This window comes from Papio anubis, chromosome 16 (assembly GCF_008728515.1).
Source record: "Papio anubis isolate 15944 chromosome 16, Panubis1.0, whole genome shotgun sequence".
Taxonomy (NCBI): Eukaryota; Metazoa; Chordata; class Mammalia; order Primates; family Cercopithecidae; genus Papio; species Papio anubis.
This window is the reverse complement of record NC_044991.1, coordinates 52,739,945-52,763,190: the sequence shown is the minus strand read 5'-3', so window position 1 is coordinate 52,763,190 and position 23,246 is coordinate 52,739,945. Positions and strand designations below refer to the sequence as shown.

Genomic DNA, 23,246 nt, shown 5'->3' with positions numbered 1-23,246 from the left:
ACCTGGGTAACAGAGTGAGACTCCATCTAAAAAAAAAAAAAAAAAAAAAAGAAAAGAAAAGAAAAGAAAACAGTGTATAGGTAAAATAATTATCTTAAGTCCAGGACTCCTAATTTATGGGTTATTATTCCAGTGTAGGCATCGATAAGAGGCTATGAGTATACACTACTCTTTCAAGAAAATGGTGACAGGGGAAAATAGCCTTCAGTTTTGTTAAATTTTATAGGAGGTCATTGATTTGGTCTGACCTCCTGCAGTAGGCCCCAGCAGGCCAGGTCAAATCAGAACTGAATTACTTGTGCTAAGTGCCACATAATCAAACTGAACTTTGAAACAAGCCCATCTTCCAGAAAACGGGAGATTCCTGTCAATCTAAGTAAATATAATAAGGAAGTCTCCTCTGTTTTAACTCTACAAGGAAAGTAACTTTGAAATGATCGATTTGCAGGGCCGGGTGCGGTGGCTCACGGCTGTAATCACAGCACTTTGGGAGGCCCAGGCAGGAAAATCACTTGAGGTCAGGCGTTCAAGACTAGTCTGGCCAACATGGCAAAACTCTGTCTCTACTAGAAATACAAAAATTAGCCGGGCATGGTGGTGCATGCCTGTGATCCAGGTACTAGGGAGGCTGACACACAAGAATTGCTTTAACTCGGGAGGCCGAAGTTGAGATCGCACCGGGGCACTCCAGCCTGGACAACAGAGTAAGACTGTCTCAGAAAAAAAAAAAAAAAAAAGGAACCATCAATTTGTTTTTTATTCTTTCTGCATTGTTTAGCTCCTTTTCTGCCTACGAAGCCAACATTGTCTGCTCAGCTCATTGGAACATTCAATTTTATAGAATGAGATGTTGCCCGATTCTAGAATTATAAACAAAAGCCAATTAGATCTTTAAGCTAAATCTTAATTTTGTAATTTTGTCTTTAGATAGTCTCTTTTTTGTGGTCCTGCAGTTGTGGCAGTTATGTAGTTATCTGCATGCATCAGAATATTAAAATATTTTCATCCTTATCTCTAATTTCTACTTTTCATATTTTTAAAATGTAGACATTTAAGTTTATTTATTTATTTATTAAAACTGTTTGGTAGAGACAAAGTCTCCACTGTGTTGCCTAGGTGGGTCTTGAACTCCTTGCCTCAAGTAATCCTCTCATCTTGGCCTCCCAAAGCAGTGGGATTACAAGGGCATGCAACCCCACCCTCTCCAAGACATTGAATTTTTTTTTTTTTTTTTTTTTTTTTGAGACGGAGTTTTGCTCTTGTTGCCCAGGCTGGAGTGCAATGGCACGATCTCGGCTCACCACAACCTCTGCCTTCTGGGTTCAAGTGATTCTCCTGCCTCAGTCTCCCGAGTAGCTGCAATTACAGGCTGCACCACCATGCTCAACCTCAGGAGATCCTCCTGCTTTGGCCTCCCAAAGTGCTGGGATTACAGGCGTGAGCCACAGAGCCCAGCCGAATTTTTTTTTTTTTTTTCAAAGACAGGGTCTAGCTCTGTTGCCCAGGTTAGAGTGCAGTGGCGAGAACATGGCTAACTGCAGCCTTGACCTCTCAGGCTCAAGCAATTCTGCCACCTCAGCCCCCCAACTACCTGGACCTACAGGCATGTGCCACCATGCCTAGCTAATTAAAAAATTTTTTTTTCTTGTAGAGACAGGGTCTCCCTACGTTGCCCAGGCTGGTCTCGAACTCCTGGCCTCAAGTGATCAGTCTCAGCCTCCCAAAGTGCTGGAACTACAGGCATGAGCCACCGCGCCCGGCCAACATTTAAATTTTTGAATATTTTTTCTGTTCCCTTAGTGTTTACCAAGCACGTTTATCGACAAGCCTTCTCGGGAAAACTGCCCAATATAACCACACGTGGCAAGCCTCGTTGTCAGGACAAAAGCCTCAGTCAACATGGCCGCGACGGGCTTCCATTGCCCTTCGCTGCCCTCAGTAAGGATGGCTCCGGTGACTTCCTTCGAACCTCACATTTCCCATAACAAAGATGGCGCCATTGCTTCCGCGTTCCGGTTGCGGATGGTGAGTGTATTGGGGGGCTTGGCGGCTTTTCTCGTCAGTTTTCTGAAGCGCTTTGGAGAGAGGTAAGCGGGAGGTGGGGGTGGGGGGATTGGAGTGGTGGGGGTAGGGGTCACAGCAATGCCTCTGATCGTTATCTCTCAATTAGGAAGTTATGGAGGCTTTCCTTGGCATGTCAGGATTTCCTGTTAGCTCTCCGCCCCTTCCGCCCCAACACACGGTCTCTGCAGCCTCTGCTTTGGGGAATCGTGGAAATTTGTGGGTAGTAAGTATGGATAAGCTTCTTTTTTAAAAAACAAAAATTTTTTTTCAGTGACTTGCCACTTCAAGAGGTTCTGCTAAAAAACAAACAAACAAACAAAAAACCCCCAGCTTTCTTGGGAAATGTATATTCACATACCATGTAAAGTTTGCCCATTTAAAGCGTAAAAAAAAATCAAGCCGAGCATAGTGGCATTCGCCTGTAGTCCCAACTGCTCAGGAGACTGAGGTGGGAGGATCGCTTGTGCCCCGGAGTTCCAGGCTGCAGTGAGCCGAGATCGCGCCACTGCACTCCAGCCTGGGAGACAGAGCAAGACAACGTACCTAAAAATAAATAATAAAGTGTAACATTAAGAGTTTTGTTGTTGTTGTTGAGAGAATTGTGCATCTATTACTGTGATCTCATTTTAGAATACTTTCATCACCCCAAGGAAAAATTCTGCTTCCAGTAGCAGTCATTCTACATTCACCACGTCCACTCCACCCCAAGTCCTAGACAATTGCTAGTATACTTTCTGTGTGTATGGCCTTGCCACTTTGCACGTTTGATATAAATGAAATCATACAGTGTGACTGGCTTCTTTCATTAAGTATAATGTCAACGTTTTTGTGACTAGCTTATTTCATGACTTTTTTTTTTTGAATCAGAGCCTCATGAGTCTCACTCAGGCTGGACTCACTCCCAGGCTGGAGTGCAGTGTCAGGATCTTGGCTCACTGCATCCTCTGCCGCCCGGGTTCAAGCTAGTCTCCTGCCTCAGTCTCCTGAGTAGCTGGAACTACAGGCGCCTGCCACCACGTTCGGCTAATTTTTGTATTTTTAGTAGAGACGGGGTTTCACCATCTTGGCCAGGCTGGTCTTGAACTTCTCAGCTCTTGATCAACCTGCCTCAGCCTCCCAAAGTGCTGAGATTACAGGTGAGAGCCACTATGCCCGGCCGACTATCTTCTTATACTATGTATAATATTTTCAAAGCTTGTCTTTGCAGCATCTGTCAGACTGTTAGCTGATAAATAAAACTCTGTAAACTACTTTAAAGCAGTTTATTCTGAGCCAGTATGAGTTACCTTGGCCCAGAGAGAAAACACAAACCCAAAAAGCCTTGAGTAAGTGATCCCGAGGCAGTTGGGTTATAGTTTGTTTTTTTACATTTTAGGGAGACAGGAGTTACAGGCAAAGACATAAATCAATACATGGAAGGTATACAGTGGTTAGACCCAAAAAGGTGGATATCTCAATGGGTGGTCTTAGAAGTCATAGGTGGATTTTAGGGGTTCTTTAGCTGACAGTTGCTTGAGAGACTTAAGCTTTGTCTAAAGACTTGAAGTCAGTAGAAAAGAATGCTTGAACTAAGATAAGGGAGTTGTGTTTTTCAAGGTCCTTGTTACGCAGTTGAAGCGTGAGTAGCAGCCTCAGAGAATAGATGGGCCAGGCGCGGTGAATAGATGGGCTGGGCTCCAAGGCTCACGCCTCTAATCTCAACACTTTGTCAGGCTGAGGCAGGCCAATCACTTGAGGTCAGGAGTTCAAGACCAGCCTGGCCAACATGGTGAAACACCATCTCTACTAAAAATACAAAAATTAGCCAGGCACGGTGGCATGCGCCTGTAATCCAGCTACTTGGGAGGCTGAGGCACAAGAATTGCTTGGACAATTCTTGAGGAGACAAAGGTTGCAGTGAGCCAAGATCATGCTACTGCACTCTAGCCTGGATGACAGAGTGAGACTCCATCTCCAAAAAAAAAAAAAAAAGAGAATAGACAGTAAATGTCTCTTTTTGGAAAGTTAAGTGTCAGAATTAATCTTTCCTGGATATGGGAAAGGCCTAGAAAAGGAAATCCTGGCTGCATTAATGGAGCGTCTCTGTAGATGCAAATTTCTGTTACAAAAGACAGCTTTGTAGCTTTGTAGGGCCATTTCAAAATACGTCAAAGAAATATATTTTGGGCTTTTTTTTTGAGACAGAGTCTTGCTCTGTCAACCAAACTGGAGTTCAGTAGCGCAATCTCAGCTCTGCACCCTCTACTTCCTGGGTTCAAGCAGTTCTCCACCTCAGCCTCTGGAGCAGCTGGGATTACAGGTGCGCACCACTACGCCTGACTAATTTTTGTATTTTGTTTGTTTGTTTGTTTTTGAGACGGAGTCTTGCCCTGTCACCTAGGCTGTAGTGCAGTGGCACAATCTCAGCTCACTGCAACCTCCACCTCCTGAGTTCAAGCGATTCTCCTGCCTCAGCCTACCGAGTAGCTGGGATTACAGGCACGCATCGCCATGCCCAGCTAATTTTTTGTATTTTCAATAGAGACGGGGTTTCACCATGTTGGCCAGGCTGGTCTCAAACTCCTGACCTCAAGTGCTTCACCCACCTCTGCCTCCCAAAGTGCTGGGTTTACAGGTGTGAGCCATCACACCCGGCCTACATAAAATATTTTTATTTCCTTCAGGGTTTGATATCTGTCATGTGATGCTATGCCAGTGTCAGGTTGGAAGGTAAGCAACATTATACCAGTTTAATAATAAAAAAAAAAACCCATTTAACAAAATGTTATAGTCTGTAGGGTGTATCCTAACCTATGTCTTGCATGGCCTAGGTGTTGTTTATAATTTGGTATCTTTGTTAGCTATATATATAAATATAAAACATAGAGACAAGGTCTTGCCATGTGGCCCAGGCTGGTGTCGAACTCTTGGTCTCAAATGATCCTCTCACCTCGGCCTCCCAAAGTGATACAGAAGCTAAAAGAAACTAATTAGGCAGTTAGCGAGGGTTAGCGAATCCCTGGTAAAGTTTTCTTTTTAATAAAAAGCAGCCCCCAAATAATTTCTAAAAAAAAGCAGCCTGAAAAATCAAGCTGCAAGCATAGATGAACAAGCTGGAAGCTTGCGTGGGTAAATGCCGGCAGCTGTGCCAATAGAAAAGGGCTGGATGCCAGGTATATTCAACATGGAGGTTTCCTCTTCCCTTTTCTTTGTCGCCACATGTACAAGCAACATGGCACTGGCCAGGTTAAAACTATTTGTATAATAAAAGATTAGGGTGGGATGTCTAGCCTCTTCGCATGCTTTGTAAAAGGCACACCTGCTCCAACCAACCCTCTGTGCCCCGTGTAAATCAGATACTGGCTCCTCAAGCTCATCTCTAAAACCAACCTCATCTTGCCCCAAACGGGGGAGATCCGTTCGGAACCCCCTGCCCCGCTGCATGGGAGAGCTTTTCTCTTTTGCCTATTAAACTTTCCTCTCTTAAACACACTCCTTGTGTGTTCATGTCTTTGATTTCCTTGGCGTGAGACGGTGAACCTCGGGTATTACCCCAGACAAGCAATGCCACTTCAGAAGTGCTGGGATTACAGGCGTCAGCCACCACACCTAGGCATAGTTTGGTATCTTATTGCCACAGAGAGTCCGTTTGGTCAGTCATATGATTTTTTTTTTTTTTTTTTTTTTCTTGAGACAGTGTCTCGCTCTGTCACCCAGGCTGGAATGCAGTGGTGTGACCTCAGCTCACTGCAGCCCCAACCTCCTGGGCTCAAGCAATCCTCCCATCTCAGCCTTCTGAGTAGCTGGGACTACAGGCATGCACCACCATGCCTGGCTAGTTTTTGTATTTTTTGTAGAGTCAGGTTTTCACCATGTTGCCCAGGCTGGTCTTGAACTCCTGGGCTTAAGTGATCTTCCTGCCTCAGCCTCCCAAAGTGCTGGGACTAGAGGTGTCAGCCCCTGCACCTGACCATGATCTCTATTTTAACATTCATGTTGGTCAGCTGTTCTGCCTAAACTCCAAAAAGAGGTGGGTATAACGAGGTATGTCTAACCTCCTTTCCCATTGTTGATGAAAGAGCCAAACTCTGTAAAATATTTAAAGAGGTTTATTCTGAGCCAAATATGAATGACCATAGCCCGTAACACAGCATCGGGAGGTCCTGAGAACTTGTGCCCAAGGTAGTTAGATTACAGCTTGGTTTTATACATTTTAGGCCTCAAAATGTATAAATGTTTGGGGAGAGAGTTTCAGGTCATAGGTGAATTCAAACTGATTGGAAATTGGTTGCTTTGCCTGAAGTGTTGAAATCAGCATAAAGAAATGTTTGAGTTGGGCGGGGCATGGTGGCTCACACCTGTAATCCCAGCACTTTGGGAGGCCAAGGTGGGCGGATCACCTGAGGTCAGAAGTTCAAGACTAGCCTGGCCAACATGGTGAAACCCCATCTCTACTAAAAATACAAAAATTAGCTGGGCGTGGTGATACATGCCTGTAATTCCAGCTACTCGGGAGGCTGAGGCAGGAGAATCGGTTAAACCTGGGAGGCAGAGGTTGCAGTGAGCTGAGATCACACCACTGCACTACAGCCTGGGTAATAGAGCGAGACCTTGTCTCAAAAAAAAAAAAAGAAAAAAGAAAAAGAAAAGAAATGCTTGAGTTAAGATAAGGGAGGTTGTGGAAGCCAAGGTTCCTGTTGTATAGATGAAGCCTCTAAGTAGCAGGCTTTAGAGAGAATAGGTGCTAAATATGTCTTATGAGGCCTTAAAAGAGTCTTCTGGATGAGACCTACTAAGACAGGGGTCCTCAATCCCTGAGGATTTTCAAATGTTAAAACAACTTTGAATTTCTGGGATTAGGTCTATGTAGTCATAGAATATGATCCTCTTATATGTTGCTAGATTTGATTTCTTGCGCCATCTTTTTCTGATTTTGATGTCAGGGTAATACAGGATGCACAGAGTGAATTGAGAAGCGTTCCCTCCTCTTCCATATGTTAGAAGCGTTATCCAGGAGAGGGAGATGCACTTCTGCTGGAAGAAAGGACAAGTGCAGTGGTGGGAGGAAGCAGGGTATATTGGAGAATCTGAAGGAAATCCATTATGTCAGATGCAGGGTCAGTGAGGGGGTCTGAGGTACAAGCTAAGGTGGAGGGATTTGGGCTAGAGATGTTTCTTGGTGGTAATTAATGTCTCAGAGAAGGAAAGGAAAGGAAAGGAGTGAGCTTTGGGCCAAGTATTTTATTTTTATTTTTATTGTGAGACGGAGTCTTGCTCTGTTGCCGAGATTGGAATGCAATGGCACGATCTCGGCTCACTGCAACCTCCACCCCCGGGTTCAAGCCATTCTCCTGCCTCAGCCTCCCGAGTAGCTGGGATTACAGGTGCCCACCACCATGCCTGGCTAATTTTTGTATTTTTAGTAGAGACAGGGTTTCACCCTCTTGGTCAGGCTGGTCTCGAACTGCTGACCTCGTGATCCACCAACCTCGGCCTCCCAAAGTGCTGGGATTACAGGTGCCCACAGCGCCCAGCCTCAGGCCATGTCTTAAGGAAGTCCATTTTGAGATGGAGGATAGAAACAGGCAAAGAGGTGGGAGGACGGTTTGGGGAAGGTCATCCTGAAAAGAAAAGAAGTATCTAGAAGTTATGAGTTGAGGAAATGAGCCAATTGTGGGGTCTTTTGCGATGTTTGTGGAGGGGAGAGGAGACTGGCTGTCAGATTTTTTTTTTTTCTTTCTTTCTCATCTGTCTTGACACTGTTTTTTTTTTTTTTTTTTTTTTTTAGATGGAGTCTTGCACTGTCCACCGGGCTGGAATGCAGTGGCGTGATCTCAGCTCACTGCAACCTCTGCCTCCCGGCTTCAAGCGATTCTCCTGCCTCAGCCTCCCAAGTAGCTGGGATTGCAGGTGCCTGCCACCATACCCAGCTAATTTTTGGTATTTTTAGTAGAGTCGGGGTTCCACTGTGTTGGCCAGGCTGGTCTCAAACTCTTGACCTCGTGATCTGCCCTCCTTGGCCTCCCAAAGTGCTGGGATTATAGGCATGAGCCACCGCAGCCGGCTGACAACTTTTTTTAATTAATTTTTTTTGTGTGTGAAAGAGTCTTGCTCTATTGCCCAGGCTGGAATGCAATGGTGCAATCTCAGCTCACTGCAACCTCTGCCTCCTGGCTTCAAGCGATTCTCGTGCCTCAGCCTTTTCAGTAGCTGGGATTATGGGCGTGCACCACCACGCCCAGATAATTTTTTGTATTTTTAGTAGAGATGGGATTTCGCCATGTTGGCAAGGCTGGTCTGGAACTTCTGGCCCCAAGTGATCCATCCACCTTGGCCTCCCAAAGTGCTGGGATTATGGTCTAAAAATTTTTTAGATAGGGTGTAGCTCTGCTACTCAGGCCGGAGTACAGTGGCATAATCACAGCTGACTGTAGCCTCGACTTCCTGAGCTCGAGTGATCCTCCCACCTCAGCCTCCTGAATCTGAGTAGCTGGGAGTACAGGTGCATGCCTTTTTTTTTTTTTTGTAGAGATGGGGTTTCACCATGTTGCCTAGGCTGGTCTCAAATTCTTGGGCTTAAGCAATCTACTTGCCTTGGCTTCCCAAATTGCTAGGATTGAAGGCATGAGCCACTGTGCCCAGCCAACTTTTTATTTTAATATAATTTTATATCTAAAAAAAATTCATGACTAGTACAACGAATTCCCAAATAATGTTTTCCAGATTCGCCAGTTATCTACACTTGCACTATTTAACCATTTACTTTATCATTCTCTGTCTCTGTATTTTTATACACACACACACATACATGTACATCTATATTTGACAGTATATTGCAGATATCATGTCTCCTTATCTTTAAATATTTCAGTGGCATTTCCAATGAACGTCCTCTTTTTTGTTGAAAATGGGGGAGATTTGGGTATGTAGAAGGGTTTAAGTGAAAGGTCTAGTCGAACAGAAAAGAGAGAAAGGATTGTTGTTGCTGAAGGCTTCTGGAAAGGTCCAGAGAGTGGGATGTAAAACCCAGGGGTGTGTGTGTGAGGGGGCTTTTGCTAGGGGAGGGTCAGCTCTGCAGTTGCAAGGAGAGGTGAAGTGGAGTGCAGGTGTGGGAGCCTTTGTTATGTTTGGTAGGGGAGGTTAGGAAGTTCCTCTCTGCTGGCTTTTTTGTGTGTGAATTAAGAACCAAGATGAGGCCCGGCTCGGTGGCTCACACCTGTAATCCCAACACTTTGAGAGGCCGAGACGGGTGGATCACCTAAGGTCAGGAGTTCAAGACCAGCCTGACCAACATGGCAAAACCCCATCTCTACTAAAAATACAAAAATTAGCCGGGCATGGTGGCATGCACCTGTAGTCCCAGCTACCTGGGAGGCTGAGGCAGGAGAATTGCTTGAGCCTGGGAGGAGGAGGTTGTAGTGAGCTGAGATTGTGCCACTGCACTCCAGCCTGGGTGCAAAAACAAAAACAAAAACAACCACCAAAGTGATTATGAAAAAGAGGAGGAAGATATGTGAGTGTTGGAGGAGGGTCTGCATTGAAGAAGAGTGGAGAAAACATGAAGTGGTCAAGGAGAAGAGAAGAGACAGTTATGAGATAAGGATTTTAGTATTCATTTAGTGAGACAGCCTGTTTCAGGTTGCCACTCATTCATCTAGAGCACAGCCAATCTGCCCTGTTTGGTGACTCACATGGAGAGTGGGGAGGTGGTTGAGTTTGTCTAGGCTGGGGTTTTGCCAAAGGGGTGTGATGAAAAGACAAAATGGGGAAGGGGAGGGAAGTTTAGGACACTAACAAGATTTTGGATCATAGAACATACTAGATAAGGATGAAAGAAGCTGCAGCCATAAAAAAGAATGAGTTCATGTCCTTTGCAGGGACATGGATGAAGCTGGAAGCCATCATTCTCAACAAACTAACACAGAACAGAAAACCAAACACCACATGTTCTCACTCATAAGTGGGAGTTGAACAATGAGAACACATGGACACAGGGAGGGGAACAACACTCATGGGGGCCTGTTCGGGGTTGGGGTCAAGGGGAAAGAGAGCATTAAGACAAATATCTAATGCATACAGGGCTTAAAACCTAGATGACGGGTTGATAGGTGTAGTAAACCACCATGGCACGTGTATACCTATGTAACAAACCTGCACCTTCTGCACATGTATCCCAGGACTTAAAGTAAAATTTTAAAAAAAATAAAAATAAAAAAGGATGAAAGAAGCAAAGTGGCCACTGGATGGGAAACAGAGGAGCAAGTGAACTAGAGGCAGGCTGAGAAGATAGGAGCCTATACTTTGTTTCTTAATGATTACTATTTTACTTATCTGAGCTAGCCATTAGTGAGCCACAGATACTGTACTAAATATTTTTCATGTATTAATTTCTTTTTTTTTTGTTTGTTGTGAGATGGAGTCTCGCTTTGTCACCCAGGCTGGAGTGCAGTGGTGTGATATCGGCTCACTGCAACCTCCGCTTCCCAGGTTCAAGTGATTCTCCTGCCTCAGCCACCCGAGTAGCTGGGATTACAGGTGCACGCCACCGCTACCGGCTAATTTTTGTATTTTTAGTAGAGATGGGGTTTCACCATGTTGGCCAGGCTTGTCTGGAACTACGGACCTCAAGTGATCCGCCCGCCTTGGCCTACCAAAGTGCTGAAATTACAGGCATGAGCCACTGTGCCTGGCCTCATGTATTAATTTCTTATAATTCTTATGATAACTCTAGAAGGTAAGTATTTTTTTTTTTTTCCACTAAAAATTACGGTGGCTCACACCTGTAATCCTAGCACTTTGGGAGGCTGAGGTGGGTGGATCACCTGAGGTCAGGAGTTCAAGACCAGACTGACCAACATGGTGAAACCTCATCTCTACTAAAAATACAAAATTTAGCTGGGTGTGGTGGTGGGCACCTGTAATCCCAGCTACTCGGGAGGCTGAGGCAAGAGAATTGCTTGAACCTGGGAGGCAGAGGTTGCAGTGAGCCGAGATCACACCACAGCCTGAGTGACAGAGTGAGACTCTGTCTCAGAAAAAAAAAAAAAACAACCAACTTTTATTTATTGACACCAGTTTTGATTTAGAAATACCTTCTCTCTTTAGATTTTTCACAACATGCATTTAAAGGAAGGGAATTAGAAATAAATAAATAGCAAACTAATTCCTAAGTCACTTCTAAACTCACCCTAGCCCAAATTAACCCCACAGGCCCACTGGATCTAGGAGTCCAGCCATACTGTCGGAGTGGGTAATGATGTAGAGGGGTGAACATTTGGCCGATGGCAGAAATAAAGTGAGCAAACCAGCAGGTACATTTAATAACAAAAATGTTTGCTTTCTCGCCTGCAGGGTTTGGGGACCAGTGCCTGCTCAACACTTTTTGGGTACTTGCTGAGTCCCTTGGCTATTGTGGGGGAGGCACTTGTCATTTCCTGCCATATGAAGGCAGCAGGCTGTGAAAGAGAAAGAAAAATAGCACCACAGGCCGGGTGCGGTGGCTCACATCTGTAATCCCAGCACTTTGGGAGGCCGAGGCGGGTGGATCACGAGGTCAGGAGATCAAGACCATCCTGGCTAACATGGTGAAAGCCTGTCTCTACTAAAACACAAAAAATTAGCTGGGCGTGGTAGTGCGCACCTGTAGTCCCAGCTACTCGGGAGGCTGAGGCAAGGGAATCACTTGAACCCGGGAGGCAGAGGTTGCAGTGAGCCAAGATTGCGCCACTGTACTCAAGCCTGGAGACAGAGCGAGACCCCATCTCAAAATAAAAATAAAAATAAAAAAGAATAGCACCTCATGCCCCGAAGAAGTGTATCTGTGGCTGGGCACAGTGGCTCACTCCTATAATCCCAGCACTTTGGAAGGCCGAGGTGGGTGGATCACCTGAGGTCAGGAGTTTGAGACCAGCCTGACCAACATGCAGAAACCCCATCTCTACTAAAAACACAGAATTAGCCAGGCGTGGTGGCGCGTGCCTGTAATCCCAGCTACTCCGGAGGTTGACGCAGGAGAATCGCTTGAACCTGGGAGGCAGAGGTTGCACCATTGCACTCCAGCCTAGGCAACAAGAGCGACACTCCATCTCAAAAAAAAAAAAAAGAGAGAGACAAAGAAATGTGCCTGTAAGATAAGTATTATCATTGTAAAAGGAAAATAAAAACTCAGGACTCCAGTTCACTCTGCCAGAGGAAAAAAGCTGAAAGCTGAGTCATACAAGAAGCTGTCTTTCCTTTTGTTCCTAAGCAGAATACTGCAGTTAAAAGGTTAAATATCTCCACAGGTAGCTACTGTATGTTCATCTTATCTTCTGTAAAGTGTCCATTTACTGAGCATGAGACCACTGTGTAATTAACGATTCTCCTGCCTGCTCCTTTTCTCTTGTGACACATGGATGACCATACCCTCCCTCTTTCCCCTTAGCCCACTTTTCCCCTTTAAATATTGAAGCCCTCAAATTCATCTTTGGAGAAAGGGCACAGACCACAGACAGTTTCTGTGATTCTGTCTTTATTTCTTCTGGGCATGTCCTTAGCCTCAGCAAAATAAACTTCTAAATTAATTGAGACTTGTCTCAGATACTTTTTAGTTTATATCATCAAGCCATTTTATAGACAAGGAAACTGGCGGGGTGCAATGGCTCACACCCACAATCCCAGCACTTTGAGAGGCCAAGGTGGGCGGATCACTTGAGGTCAGGCGTTCGAGATCAGCTTGGCCAACATGGTGAAACCCGTCTTTACTAAAAAAAAATAGAAAAATTGACTGGGCATGGTGGCACGCACCTGTAATGCCAGCTACTCAGGAGGGTGAGGCAGGATAATTGCTTGAACCCAGGAGGCGGAGGTTGCAGTGAGCCGAGATCGTGCCACTGCACTCCAGTCTGGGTGACAGAACAAGACTCTGTCTCAAAATATATATATGTATATATATTTCCTTGTCTATTTATAGAACAGGTTAAGTGACTTGTCCAAGGTGACACAGCTAAAAAGTGACAGCAGGGGTTCAAACCCATTCTCTTTAACTCCACAAATGAGTATGGTTCTCCAATTCATGCTTCCTTCAGCTAACAGAGTGAGTGTTCAAAAATGCAGATTGTAAAGGCCAGGCAAGGTGGCTCATGCCTGTAATTCCAGCACTTTGGGAAGCCAGAGTGGGAAGATGGCTGGCCTGAGTCCAGGAATTCAAGACCAGCCTGGGCAATATAGTGAGACCTTGTCTCAAAAAAAAAAAAAAAAGCCAAATGTGGTGTCTCATGCCTACAGTCCCAACTACTCAGGAAGCTGAGATGGGAGGATCACTTGAGCCCAGGAGGTTGAGGCTGTAGTCAGCTCTGATCATGCCACTGCACTCCAGCCTGGGCATCAGAGCTTTAATTAAGATATAAATGGAAATACGTGTTTTAAAAATATGATGAATTGATGAGTAGATAGAAAGTTGGATAGATGGATAGTTGTGTGATGAAGCAAATCATAGTAAGAGTCTGGGGGTAGCTCTATGGATGTCTGAAACTTTTCGTGTAAAATATTTGGAGGTAAGTGGCTGAATGGAAGATAAATAAGTGAAGTTAAATCACTTCTTCTGTGTGCACCTTGATTGACTTGTATTTGTAGGTCTGTGAGAATCTGTAGAGTAATAGAAGAACGGCTGTTTCCTCCTGGTAAACAGGTTTTTATGCACTATACTTAAAGATTTCTTGTGCCTGCAACCCAGGGCATCCTGGACTCTCCAGTATTGAAAAAGAATGTTTATTTATTTATTTATTTATTTATTTATTTATTTATTTATTTTTACAGACAAGGTCTTGCTATATTGCCCAGGCTGGTCTTGAACTCCTGGCCTCAAGCGATCCTCCCAACTTGGCCTCCCAAAGTGCTGGGACTACAGGTGTGAGCCACTGTGCCCAGAAAAAAAAAAAGAATATTTCGATTGCATAGTTCAATAACTTTTTTTCATATTTGTTTATTTACTTATTTTTTGAGACAGAGTCTCACTCTGTTACTCAAGCTGGAGTGCAGTGGCACGATCTCGGCTCACTGCAACCGCTGCCTCCTGGGTTCAAGTGATCCTTTCGCCTGAGCCTCCAAAGTAGCTGAGACTACAGATGCGCACCTCACCACGCCTGGCTAATTTTTTTTGTAATTTTAGTAGAGACGGGGTTTCACCGTGTTGGCCAGGGTGGTCTCAAACTCCTGACTTTGTGATCCACCCACCTTGGCATCCCAAAGTGCTGGGATTACAGGTGTGAGCCACCGTGCCAGGCCATGTAATTAAATCACCCTTAAGAGACGAAAAGAAGCATTTCTAGAGAAGGAAGTTGAACCACATTATCAAAAGTTTTGGGACAAAGGATAATCATTGCATTCTGCTTGCCGGCCCAAGATTGTTCACACCACAAGAAGGGTTTAATCTGCCTCCACTGCTTGTTTTTCACTTCTGTGCAACTTCACTGAGTCCCAAATAATGTATTTCATATGCACAAATCCTTTTTTTTCCTTTTTTTTTTTTTTAAGTAGAGACAGAGTTTCACCATGTTGGCCAGGCTGGTCTCAAACTTCTGACCTCAGGTGATCTGCTTGCCTCGGCCTCCCAAAGTGCTGGGATTACAGGTGTCATCCACTGTGCCTGGTCATTTTTTTTTTTTTTTTTTTGAGATGGAGTCTTGCTCTGTCATACAGGCTGGAGTGCAGTGGCACAATCTTGGCTCAATGCAACTTCTGCCTCCCAGATTCAAGTGATTCTCCTGCCTCAGCCTCCCAAGTAGCTGGGACTACAGGCGTGCACCACCACACCCAGCTAATTTTTTATTTTTATTTTTATTTTTAGTGGAGACAGGGTCTCAATATGTTGGCCAGGCTGGTCTCAAACTCCTGACCTCACGTGATCCACCCCGTGATCCATCTCGGGGTCCCAAAGTGCTGGGATTACAGACGTCAGCTACTGCACCCAGCCGACATGTCTTCTTTTTATGGTCCAGTTCCCAGTTTGTGATGTATTTGGCATTTAAGTGATTCTGAAAACAAAGAAAATATAGGTATCACATCAATGTGCTATTTGTTTTCAAAAAGGATTCCATTCATTTCATATCACTGTTGCCACTCTCAGTTGATGGTTGATTTCAAGGCACCTTTGCAGGCAGGCAGGATATGCCAGCATCATTCACTGACCTGTTTGTTCCCCTTCCAGAAGCCTCCAGAGCAGAGTGTTAGGTAACATGAAGGGAGAAGGGGGAGACAAAGTTGCCTGGTGCGGAGGTGTTTGCTGAAGCTTCAGGCTTGGTTGGCTAATATAGAACCTGTGAAAAGACAGGATGTTCTTGCTTCTTTAGGAACCTTGATCCCTCCATTCCTTTCAGGAGCAATCAGCTGATAGCTTGGCTCACTCTCTGCCTGAGTGAATGTGCACAGCAGCATGTGACTGGGTGTCCTCAAACAAAAAGATCTTGCCAGGTCTCACTGTTGATTTGTTTTAATATACCTCCTATCTTTGCCTAATCACATGGTAGTTTAGGCTACAGCACTGGGGCTGTGCAGACACAGGATGCTGGGAGGACTTTCGGCTGCATTCATCCTAGCTTGGCTGCTTTTGAGATGTGTTTCCCTGGGCAAGTGACTTTACTTCTCTCTGTGTCTGGGTCTGACTCTTAATGAGGGTACTGATAGGAGTACCTGCCTCATAGGGTTGTGACAGATGAAGCTCTTAGCACAATGCCTGGCCTCTAACAAGCATTCAGTAAATGGGAACTACTCTTATGATTACGCTGCTCATGTTATTCTTAAATTACTTCTTTTTAAAATTAATTATATTTTTTCTCTTCTTATAGAGTTGGGGTCTGGCTATGTTGGCCAGATTGGTCTTGAACTCTTGGCCTCAAGCAATCCTGCCACTTCTGCCTCCCAAAGTACTAGGATTACAGGCTTGAGCCACCACGCCCAGCCTGAAATTACTTCTTTCATTCAAACATACGTTTTTGAGATCTTTGAAGTTCTGACTGTCATTTTAACAGCTGCATAGGATGCCATAATTTGGATATTGCCTCCTCTGAAAACTGTCTTTTCCTGTCACCTCTAACCCAGTTAATAAAAAAGCCGAATCACTGAAACTGTCACTCCTTGTTGACTCTCAGCTCCTCTTTAACACATTTCTCCATTCACTTTGTCTTTTCTTTTTTTTTTTTTTTTTTTTGAGACAGGGTCTCACTCCATCGCCCAAGCTGGAGTGCAGTGGCACAATCTCGTGTTACTGTATCCCCGACCGCCTGGCTCAAGCGATCTTCCCATCTCAGCCTCCTGAGTAGCTGGGACTACAGGCATCCACCACTCTGCCTGGCTACATACTTTTTAAAAATTTTTAGTAGATACAAAGTCTTGCTATGTTGCCCAGGCTGGTCTCAAACTCTTGAACAGCAATCCTCCTACCTCCGCCTCCCAAAGTGGTAGCCACCGCACCCGGCCTCTTTGTTCACTTATTAAGTTGTGCTCTCATTTCAGTTTGTAAATCTATCCTTAATCTCTCTTAATCTATTCTTGACCCATGGGGCCCTGACCTCATTCATGTGCTCCTCCTCTCCCACCTGGACCACTGCAGGTGAGTGAATTCTTGTTCATGAGATTGCCTGCCACCAGGCTTAAGTGTGACAAGTTCACCTGCTACCCAGCTGCCAAATCAGCAAATCTGACCTGATAACTGCTCTGCATGTACACGGTGGCCCGTGGCATTCATGACACCTGGTGCCAGCTATCATAAGAGTTATCGATGGCAGCAGCTTCTGAGTCAGAGAGTAATGGAGGGGTAGGGAACACCTAGTGAAATGTCCAAATGCTGACTCCACTAAGCCACCTTGGAGGCTTCCAGAGCTCAGCTAAAGAGTCTTTGTATCCAAGTTACTGATAGCAGCCAGGCCTTCCCAGAGCTGGGTACAGGAGGAGAAGGGCTCTGTAGCCATCCAGCTGAGACCACAGAGTTTGTCCTTTCCCATTTACTCACTGAGTGATCAATTCTTTTTTTTTTTTTTTTTTTTTTTGAGACAGCGTCTCACTCTCTCACCCAGGCTAGAGTGCAGTGGTGTGATCTCGGCTGACTGCAACCTCTGCCTCCTGGGTTCAAGTGATTCTCGGGCCTCCACCTCCCGAGTAGCTGGGATTACAGGTGCATGCCACCATGCCCAGCTAATTTTATATTTTTAGTAGAGACGGAGTTTCACCATGTTGGCCAGACTGGTCTCAAACTCCTGACCTCAGGTGATCCGCCTGCCTTGGCCTCCCAAAGTGCTGGGATTACAGCATTTGAGCCACAACTCCCAGCCAATTCTCGACACTCGCTTTAAACCCCCTGATACCCTGTGGCACTGTGCTTGTCCGAGCTGGTTCTTCCTGAGTTCACACTTTCCTCTGGCCATGGCTGGCCTGCCCCACGCTTAGGTAGAGCCTCTTCCAGAAAACCTCCTGCCCCTTCTGGGCTCTTCTGTCTTGACTCACTGTGTTAACAAGATACGTGTCTGTGTTTGGATCACTCCAAACTAGGAGGGAAGCGTCTGTGACATTCACCTTTGTGTTCCCAGTGCCTGACACCAGGCCCATCATATTAAATAATTGACTGACTGCATGTTTGAGTGACCCATAGAGGAAAATGCAAATCACCTGTAATCATATTACCCAGATAACTAGTGAAATTAATTCACTGGATATGCCCTTCCAGACATTTTTCCTCCTAGCTTTATCTAACAGTATTTCTCACACACACATCCTACACATGGCATTTTATATAATCTGGACCAAACCCTCCTTAATGTTTTAGAACCTTTTTACATTTAATGTATCGTGTGTATGTATGCATGTGGGCACGTTGGCCGGAAATCAAACCCAGGTCAACTGCTTGGAAGGCAGCTGTGCTCACCACATTTAATGTATCATGGACACTTTTATGAGTTACAAGGAAAGGCAACAACCTCTGATTACAATGTTCTTCCAAAAGTTTTCGGCAGAAAACACTATCAAGGATCCCCAAGCATCGAGATCTTCTACTTCATCAAGCATATCAGCAAATCCTTCTCCATCAACTTGTCTTGTTGCATGGATGATTTTCCCAACTTCTCTATCGATTTCAGGGAAGGCTTTAAAATCATTCACAACTTCTTCTCCATCAGTCCTTCCAGCAGGCATTTAGTTTGTGGTTTAATTCATCCATTGCAACTTTGATGAGTGCTATTGCATCAGCAGTAGTGAATTTCCAGCACTACATTATTTCCAGTTTACGATCTGCATCAATTGCTGATTGCATGTGATCAAATACCAGGCAGATGTATGTGGCCTTGGGAAAATGAATGATGTCCTAGTCAAGCGGCTGAAGAAAAAGGTTGTATTTGCAGATAAAAATACAACCTCAGCATTTTCATGTTCATGGCAAACAGATTCAGGATGGCTGGGTACATTATCTATTATTAATAGGTCCTTAAATTCCAACCCTTCCTCTTTCAAATATTTTTTCACTTCTGGGAACCATTGATGCATTCTATAAACAAGACAGCTGTCACTCATACTTTCTGATTATATGGCCAGAACACAAGCATAAATAAGTTTTGGTTTTGCTTTTGAGGGCACATGGGTTCTTTGCTCTGTACACCATGCTTAGCTTTATCATATGCCCTGCAGCGTTGCCACACAGTATGAGAGTTAATCTGTCTTTCCATGCTTTATACCCTGGTGCTTCCTTTGCACTTTTATGAATTTAGGTTCTGTTGGTCATCTTCTTCCAGAAGAGGCCGGTCTTATTGCAATTGAAGACTTGCTGTGTATGATATCTTTTCTCCTTAATCTACTTCTTCAAGTCTGCCGAAAATGTGGCAGCAGCTTCTTCACTGGCAAATGCAACCTCTTTAGTAGTTTTTATGCTTTTCGGTCCAAACCTATTCTTGAATCTGTATAACGGTCCCTTGCTTGCAGTAAATGGCTTTTGGTGTCACTTGTTTCAGGGGATCCTTGCTGATGTCTTTGTGTAGGCTCCGTGCTTTCTGGTACAACACATTGCTGTCAGAACACCTTTCTGTTCATGTCTTCTACCCACAAATGTAATGCCTTTTCCATCTTAACTAAGCACTTATGTACTGTGGTCGTAACTCCATAACTTTTTTTTTTTTTTTTTTTTTTTGAGACAGAGTCTTGCTCTGTAGCCCAGGCTGGTGTGCAGTGGTGCGATCTCGGCTCTCTGCAACCTCCGTGTGGCTGTAACTTTTGCAGTTTGAGGTGTGTCATCAAGACTGGCATGAATTTTTTTTTCTTTTCCTTCTTCACAATTTCATGGATAGAAGATTCCTTGTTACAGTAGATCTTAGTAACCTAGGCATATGATTTTTTTCTTTCCTTATTGAGTTGAGAACTTTTACCTTTTTTTTTTTTTTTTTGAGATGGAGTTTGCCCAGGCTGGAGTGCAATGGCATGGTCTCGGCTCACTGCAACCTTCACTTCACAGGTTCAAGGAATTCTCTTGCCTCTGACTCCCAAGTAGCTGGGATTACAGATGCCCACCACCACGCCTGGCTAATTTTTGTATTTTTAGTAGAGACGGGTTTCACCATGTTGGCTAGGCTAGTCTTGAACTCCTGACCTCAGGTGATCCACCCGCCTCAGCCTCCCAAAGTGCTGGGATTACAGGTGTGAGCCAGTGCGCCCAGTCAACTTTACCTTTTTGCCTAAAGAAAGTACTTTGTAGCCTATCTTTGGCATATCTGACTTGCCGGCATCACTACTCTTGTGTTTTGGGGCCATTAATAAGTAAAATAAGAGTTACTTGAACACAAGCACTGTGATACCACAACCGTCAATCTCATAACTGAGAAGGCTGCTGAATGACTAAGGGGCAGGTAGCATGTATAGTTCAGATACGCTGGACGGAGGGGTAATTAATGTCCCAGGTGGGACGGAGCAGGACAGCACGCGATTTCATCACAATACTCAGAATGGTGCACAATTGGAAACTTATCAATTGTTTGTTTCTGGAGTTTTCCATGTAATATTTTTGAACCATGGTTGAGTGAGATTAACTGAAACTGCAGAGAGCAAAATCACACATGAGGGGGGACTACTGTAAATCATTCCGATTTCACTGTTGTTTGACCTTTAAAATTTTTTGGGTGGGTATGGTGGCTCACACCCATAATCCCATCACTTTGGGAGGTGAGGTGGGAGGATTGCTTAAGCCTAGGAGTTCAAGACCAGCCTGGGCAACTTAGTGAGACCTGATCTCTACAAAAATAAAAATAAGGAAAACAAATAAAATTCTTCAAGCTCTGTCTCCAATAAAGGATCCTGCTATGTGGTGCCTTTTGTATTGAATTATTTTTTCCATGGCAGGACTATGGCAGCCAGGGACGCCACTTCAGGCAGCTTGTCAGAGGAGAGCAGTGCTTTGGACCTGCCATCAGTGTGTGACGTAAGAGATTATGTCCTGCAGAGACCCAGCCAAGAAGCCAACAGCGAGGCTTTCAGTTCTTTGGAATTCCATTCTCTTCCTTGTTCTTCTGATGTGGATCCAGGTAATAAGCAGAGTTTAAAACAAACTAACTTAAAAACAACCAGCAGCTGTACGGGTGTGTGATAGTTTGTTTCTCTCTCTTCCAATAGCAGTTCTCTGAGAAGGCTTCATTGTCTTAGGCAGAAAAACATCTTACCTAAGCAAAGCTGTCAGGAGGAACTTCAAAGGACAGCTTCCCTGGCACAGCAATGACAAGGAGCTGTTTCCTGGAGTCTTTTTGTTATTGTTGCTGTTAATCTCAGGTCCCTTTCTAATCTCCCTCAAAATGAGTTCAGAAGCAGGGGAATATTTGGTTCAACAGAGAGTGGAATTGGTTTTTTTTGTTTTGTTCTTTTAAAACTCAGAAAATAAGGTGGCGGGCGCCTGTAGTCCCAGCTACACGGGAAGCTGAGGCAGGAGAATGGCGTGAACCTGGGAGGCGGAGCTTGCAGTGAGCTGAGATCTGGCCACTGCACTCCAGCACAGGCGACAGAGCAAGACTCCGTCTAAAAAAAACAAAAACAAAAACAAAAACAAAAAAAACTCAGAAAATAGCAATGTGGGCCTGTTATATGTGATGAGTAGTAAAAATAGAGACTTTAGCATTCCTTGTATGAAGTATACTCTGGATTTAAGTAACAACCTTTCTACAAGGTTTCCTGACTAGATTGCCGAAACGCCTATTATTTAAGCTAATGCTAATTCCCTGACGTAGGTAGTGACTGTCTTTAGTAACTGTAAAGCCCTCTCTTTCATATTAATTACCTGATCTGAGTCTGGAGGTCCACAGACCTGGATTTATTTATTTATTCATTTATTTCTTGTTAGTTTTGGTTAATCCCCTGGGTTTATCACACAGACCTGGATTTGAAGTTCAGCTCTGCCAGTTACTGGCTGTGTGACTTGGGGCATGCTCCTTAACCCCTCTGAGCTCCAGAGTCAGCTACAAAATGGCGATCAGAATGCTTGCTCCACCTAGTCAGGTTTAACTTAAGGTAAACCTGCAAGGTACTTAGCATGGTTTTTCTGCCATCGATGGGTGCTCAGTCGATGCTGTTGTTGTTAATATTAAGAAATCCATATGGCCAGGCATGGTGGCTCATGCCTGTAATCCTAATACTTTGGAAGGCTAGACGGGTGGATCACCTAAGGTCAGGAGTTCAAGACCACCTTGGCCAACATGGCGAAACCCTGTCTCTACTGAAAATACAAAAATTAGCCAGGTGTGGTGGTGGGCGCCTGTAATCCCAGCTACTCAGGAGGCTGAAGCAGGAGAATCACTTGAACCCGGGAGGTGGAGGTTGCAGTGAGCTGAGATCGCGCCACTTCACTCCAGTCTGAGCGAAAGAGCAAAACCCTGTCTCAAAACAAAAAACAAACAACAACAACAACAACAACAAAATCCAAATATATATTTTTAGAAAGAACTCATTGTGGGTACTAAGGAAATGTAGCCTTTAATGATGATGAGTTCAGTGATGACTATAGGTAGGATGTGTAACTGTCATTGCCTTCAAGAATTCTATGGAGAAATATGTTTAAACTCTTTTGGGATTCTCTTCTGATTTTCAGGACATAGAGTAATCAGGATCAGTAAGTCTCCTGTTTAATTTAGTACCTGACTGTGTTAGTTTGTTCTCACACTGCTATAAAGAGATGCCTGAGACTGGGTAATTTATAGAGAAAAGAGGTTTAATTGACTCACAGTTCTGCAGGCTGTACAGGAAGCATAGCAGCACCTACTGGGCATCAATCAGGGTGGAAGGTGAAGGGGAAGCTGGCACTTCACATGGCTGGAGCGGGAGGAAGAAAGCGGGGGAAGGTCCTACACACTTTTAAACAACCAGATCTCATGAGACCCCAGCACCAAGGGGATGGTGCTATAAATCATTTAGGAGGAACTGCCCCATGAACCAATCACCTCCCACCAGGCACCACCTCCAATACTGGGGATGACAATTCCACATGACATTTGGGCAGGGACACAAATCCAAACCATATCACTGACCAAGAATTAGATAATTCTTTATCCTTTTCCTTTCTAGACTTAACATCTTAGTTCCTTTGACCTTCCCTTTTTTCCCTGCCATCCTGCTGCCTCTACATGACTTTCTGTCCCTAAAATGGATTTTTTCATCATCCCTGGGTAGCAACAGCATTTCTTAGAATGAGTGAATGGAGGCAGTTGAACAGAACTTTGTTTGTGTATTTATTTATTTATTTATTTATTTATAGACAGGATCTTGCTCTGTGCCTAGGCTGGAGTACCGTGGCACCATCACAGCTCACTGCAGCCTTGAACTCCTGAGCTGAAGCTATCCTCCTGCCTCAGCCTCTCAAGTAGTTGGGATTACAGGCTCATGTCACCATACCTGGCTTTTTTTTTTTTTTTTAATTTTTAAAAATATTTTGTAGTGACAGGGTCTCGCTTTGTTGCCCATGCAAGTCTCAAACTCTTGGCCTCAAGTGATCCTCCCACCATGGCCTCCCAAAGTGCTGGGATAATGGGAGTGAGCCACCATACCCAGTTTGAACAGAACTTTAGAAGTATTAGCACGTTGAAATACTTTGAGGCAATGGCTCTGTTCCCTTAGGGAATTCAGTGTGGACTCGGTTGTTATTTTTTATTTCCTGTTAGTTGACTAATCTGTAGAAAAGCAACTGTTATTAATTGGACTTGGTTGACAGCTCTGAA

The 23,246-nt window shown here is 44.5% G+C and overlaps 1 protein-coding gene across 8 annotated transcripts in view; it reads left to right on the top strand.

The window, feature by feature from the left end:
* The first annotated feature begins 1,962 nt into the window (after positions 1–1,962).
* Positions 1,963–23,246, top strand: part of SHLD1 (shieldin complex subunit 1) — a 110,173-nt gene continuing 88,889 nt past the window's right edge. For 3 of the 8 annotated variants that reach the window (XM_017944983.3, XM_017944991.2, XM_017944988.3), the window contains exons 1-2: positions 1,963–2,087; positions 20,392–20,573. In XM_017944983.3, coding sequence (XP_017800472.1) covers positions 2,023–2,087; positions 20,392–20,573 — 247 coding nt within the window. In that variant the 5' untranslated portion in view covers positions 1,963–2,022. Of the gene's footprint in view, positions 2,088–2,170; positions 2,288–4,727; positions 4,774–20,391; positions 20,574–20,661; positions 20,983–23,246 lie in introns of those variants that run through there. The other 5 variants (XM_017944984.3, XM_017944992.3, XM_031656572.1 and 2 more) reach the window with 5 other exon arrangements.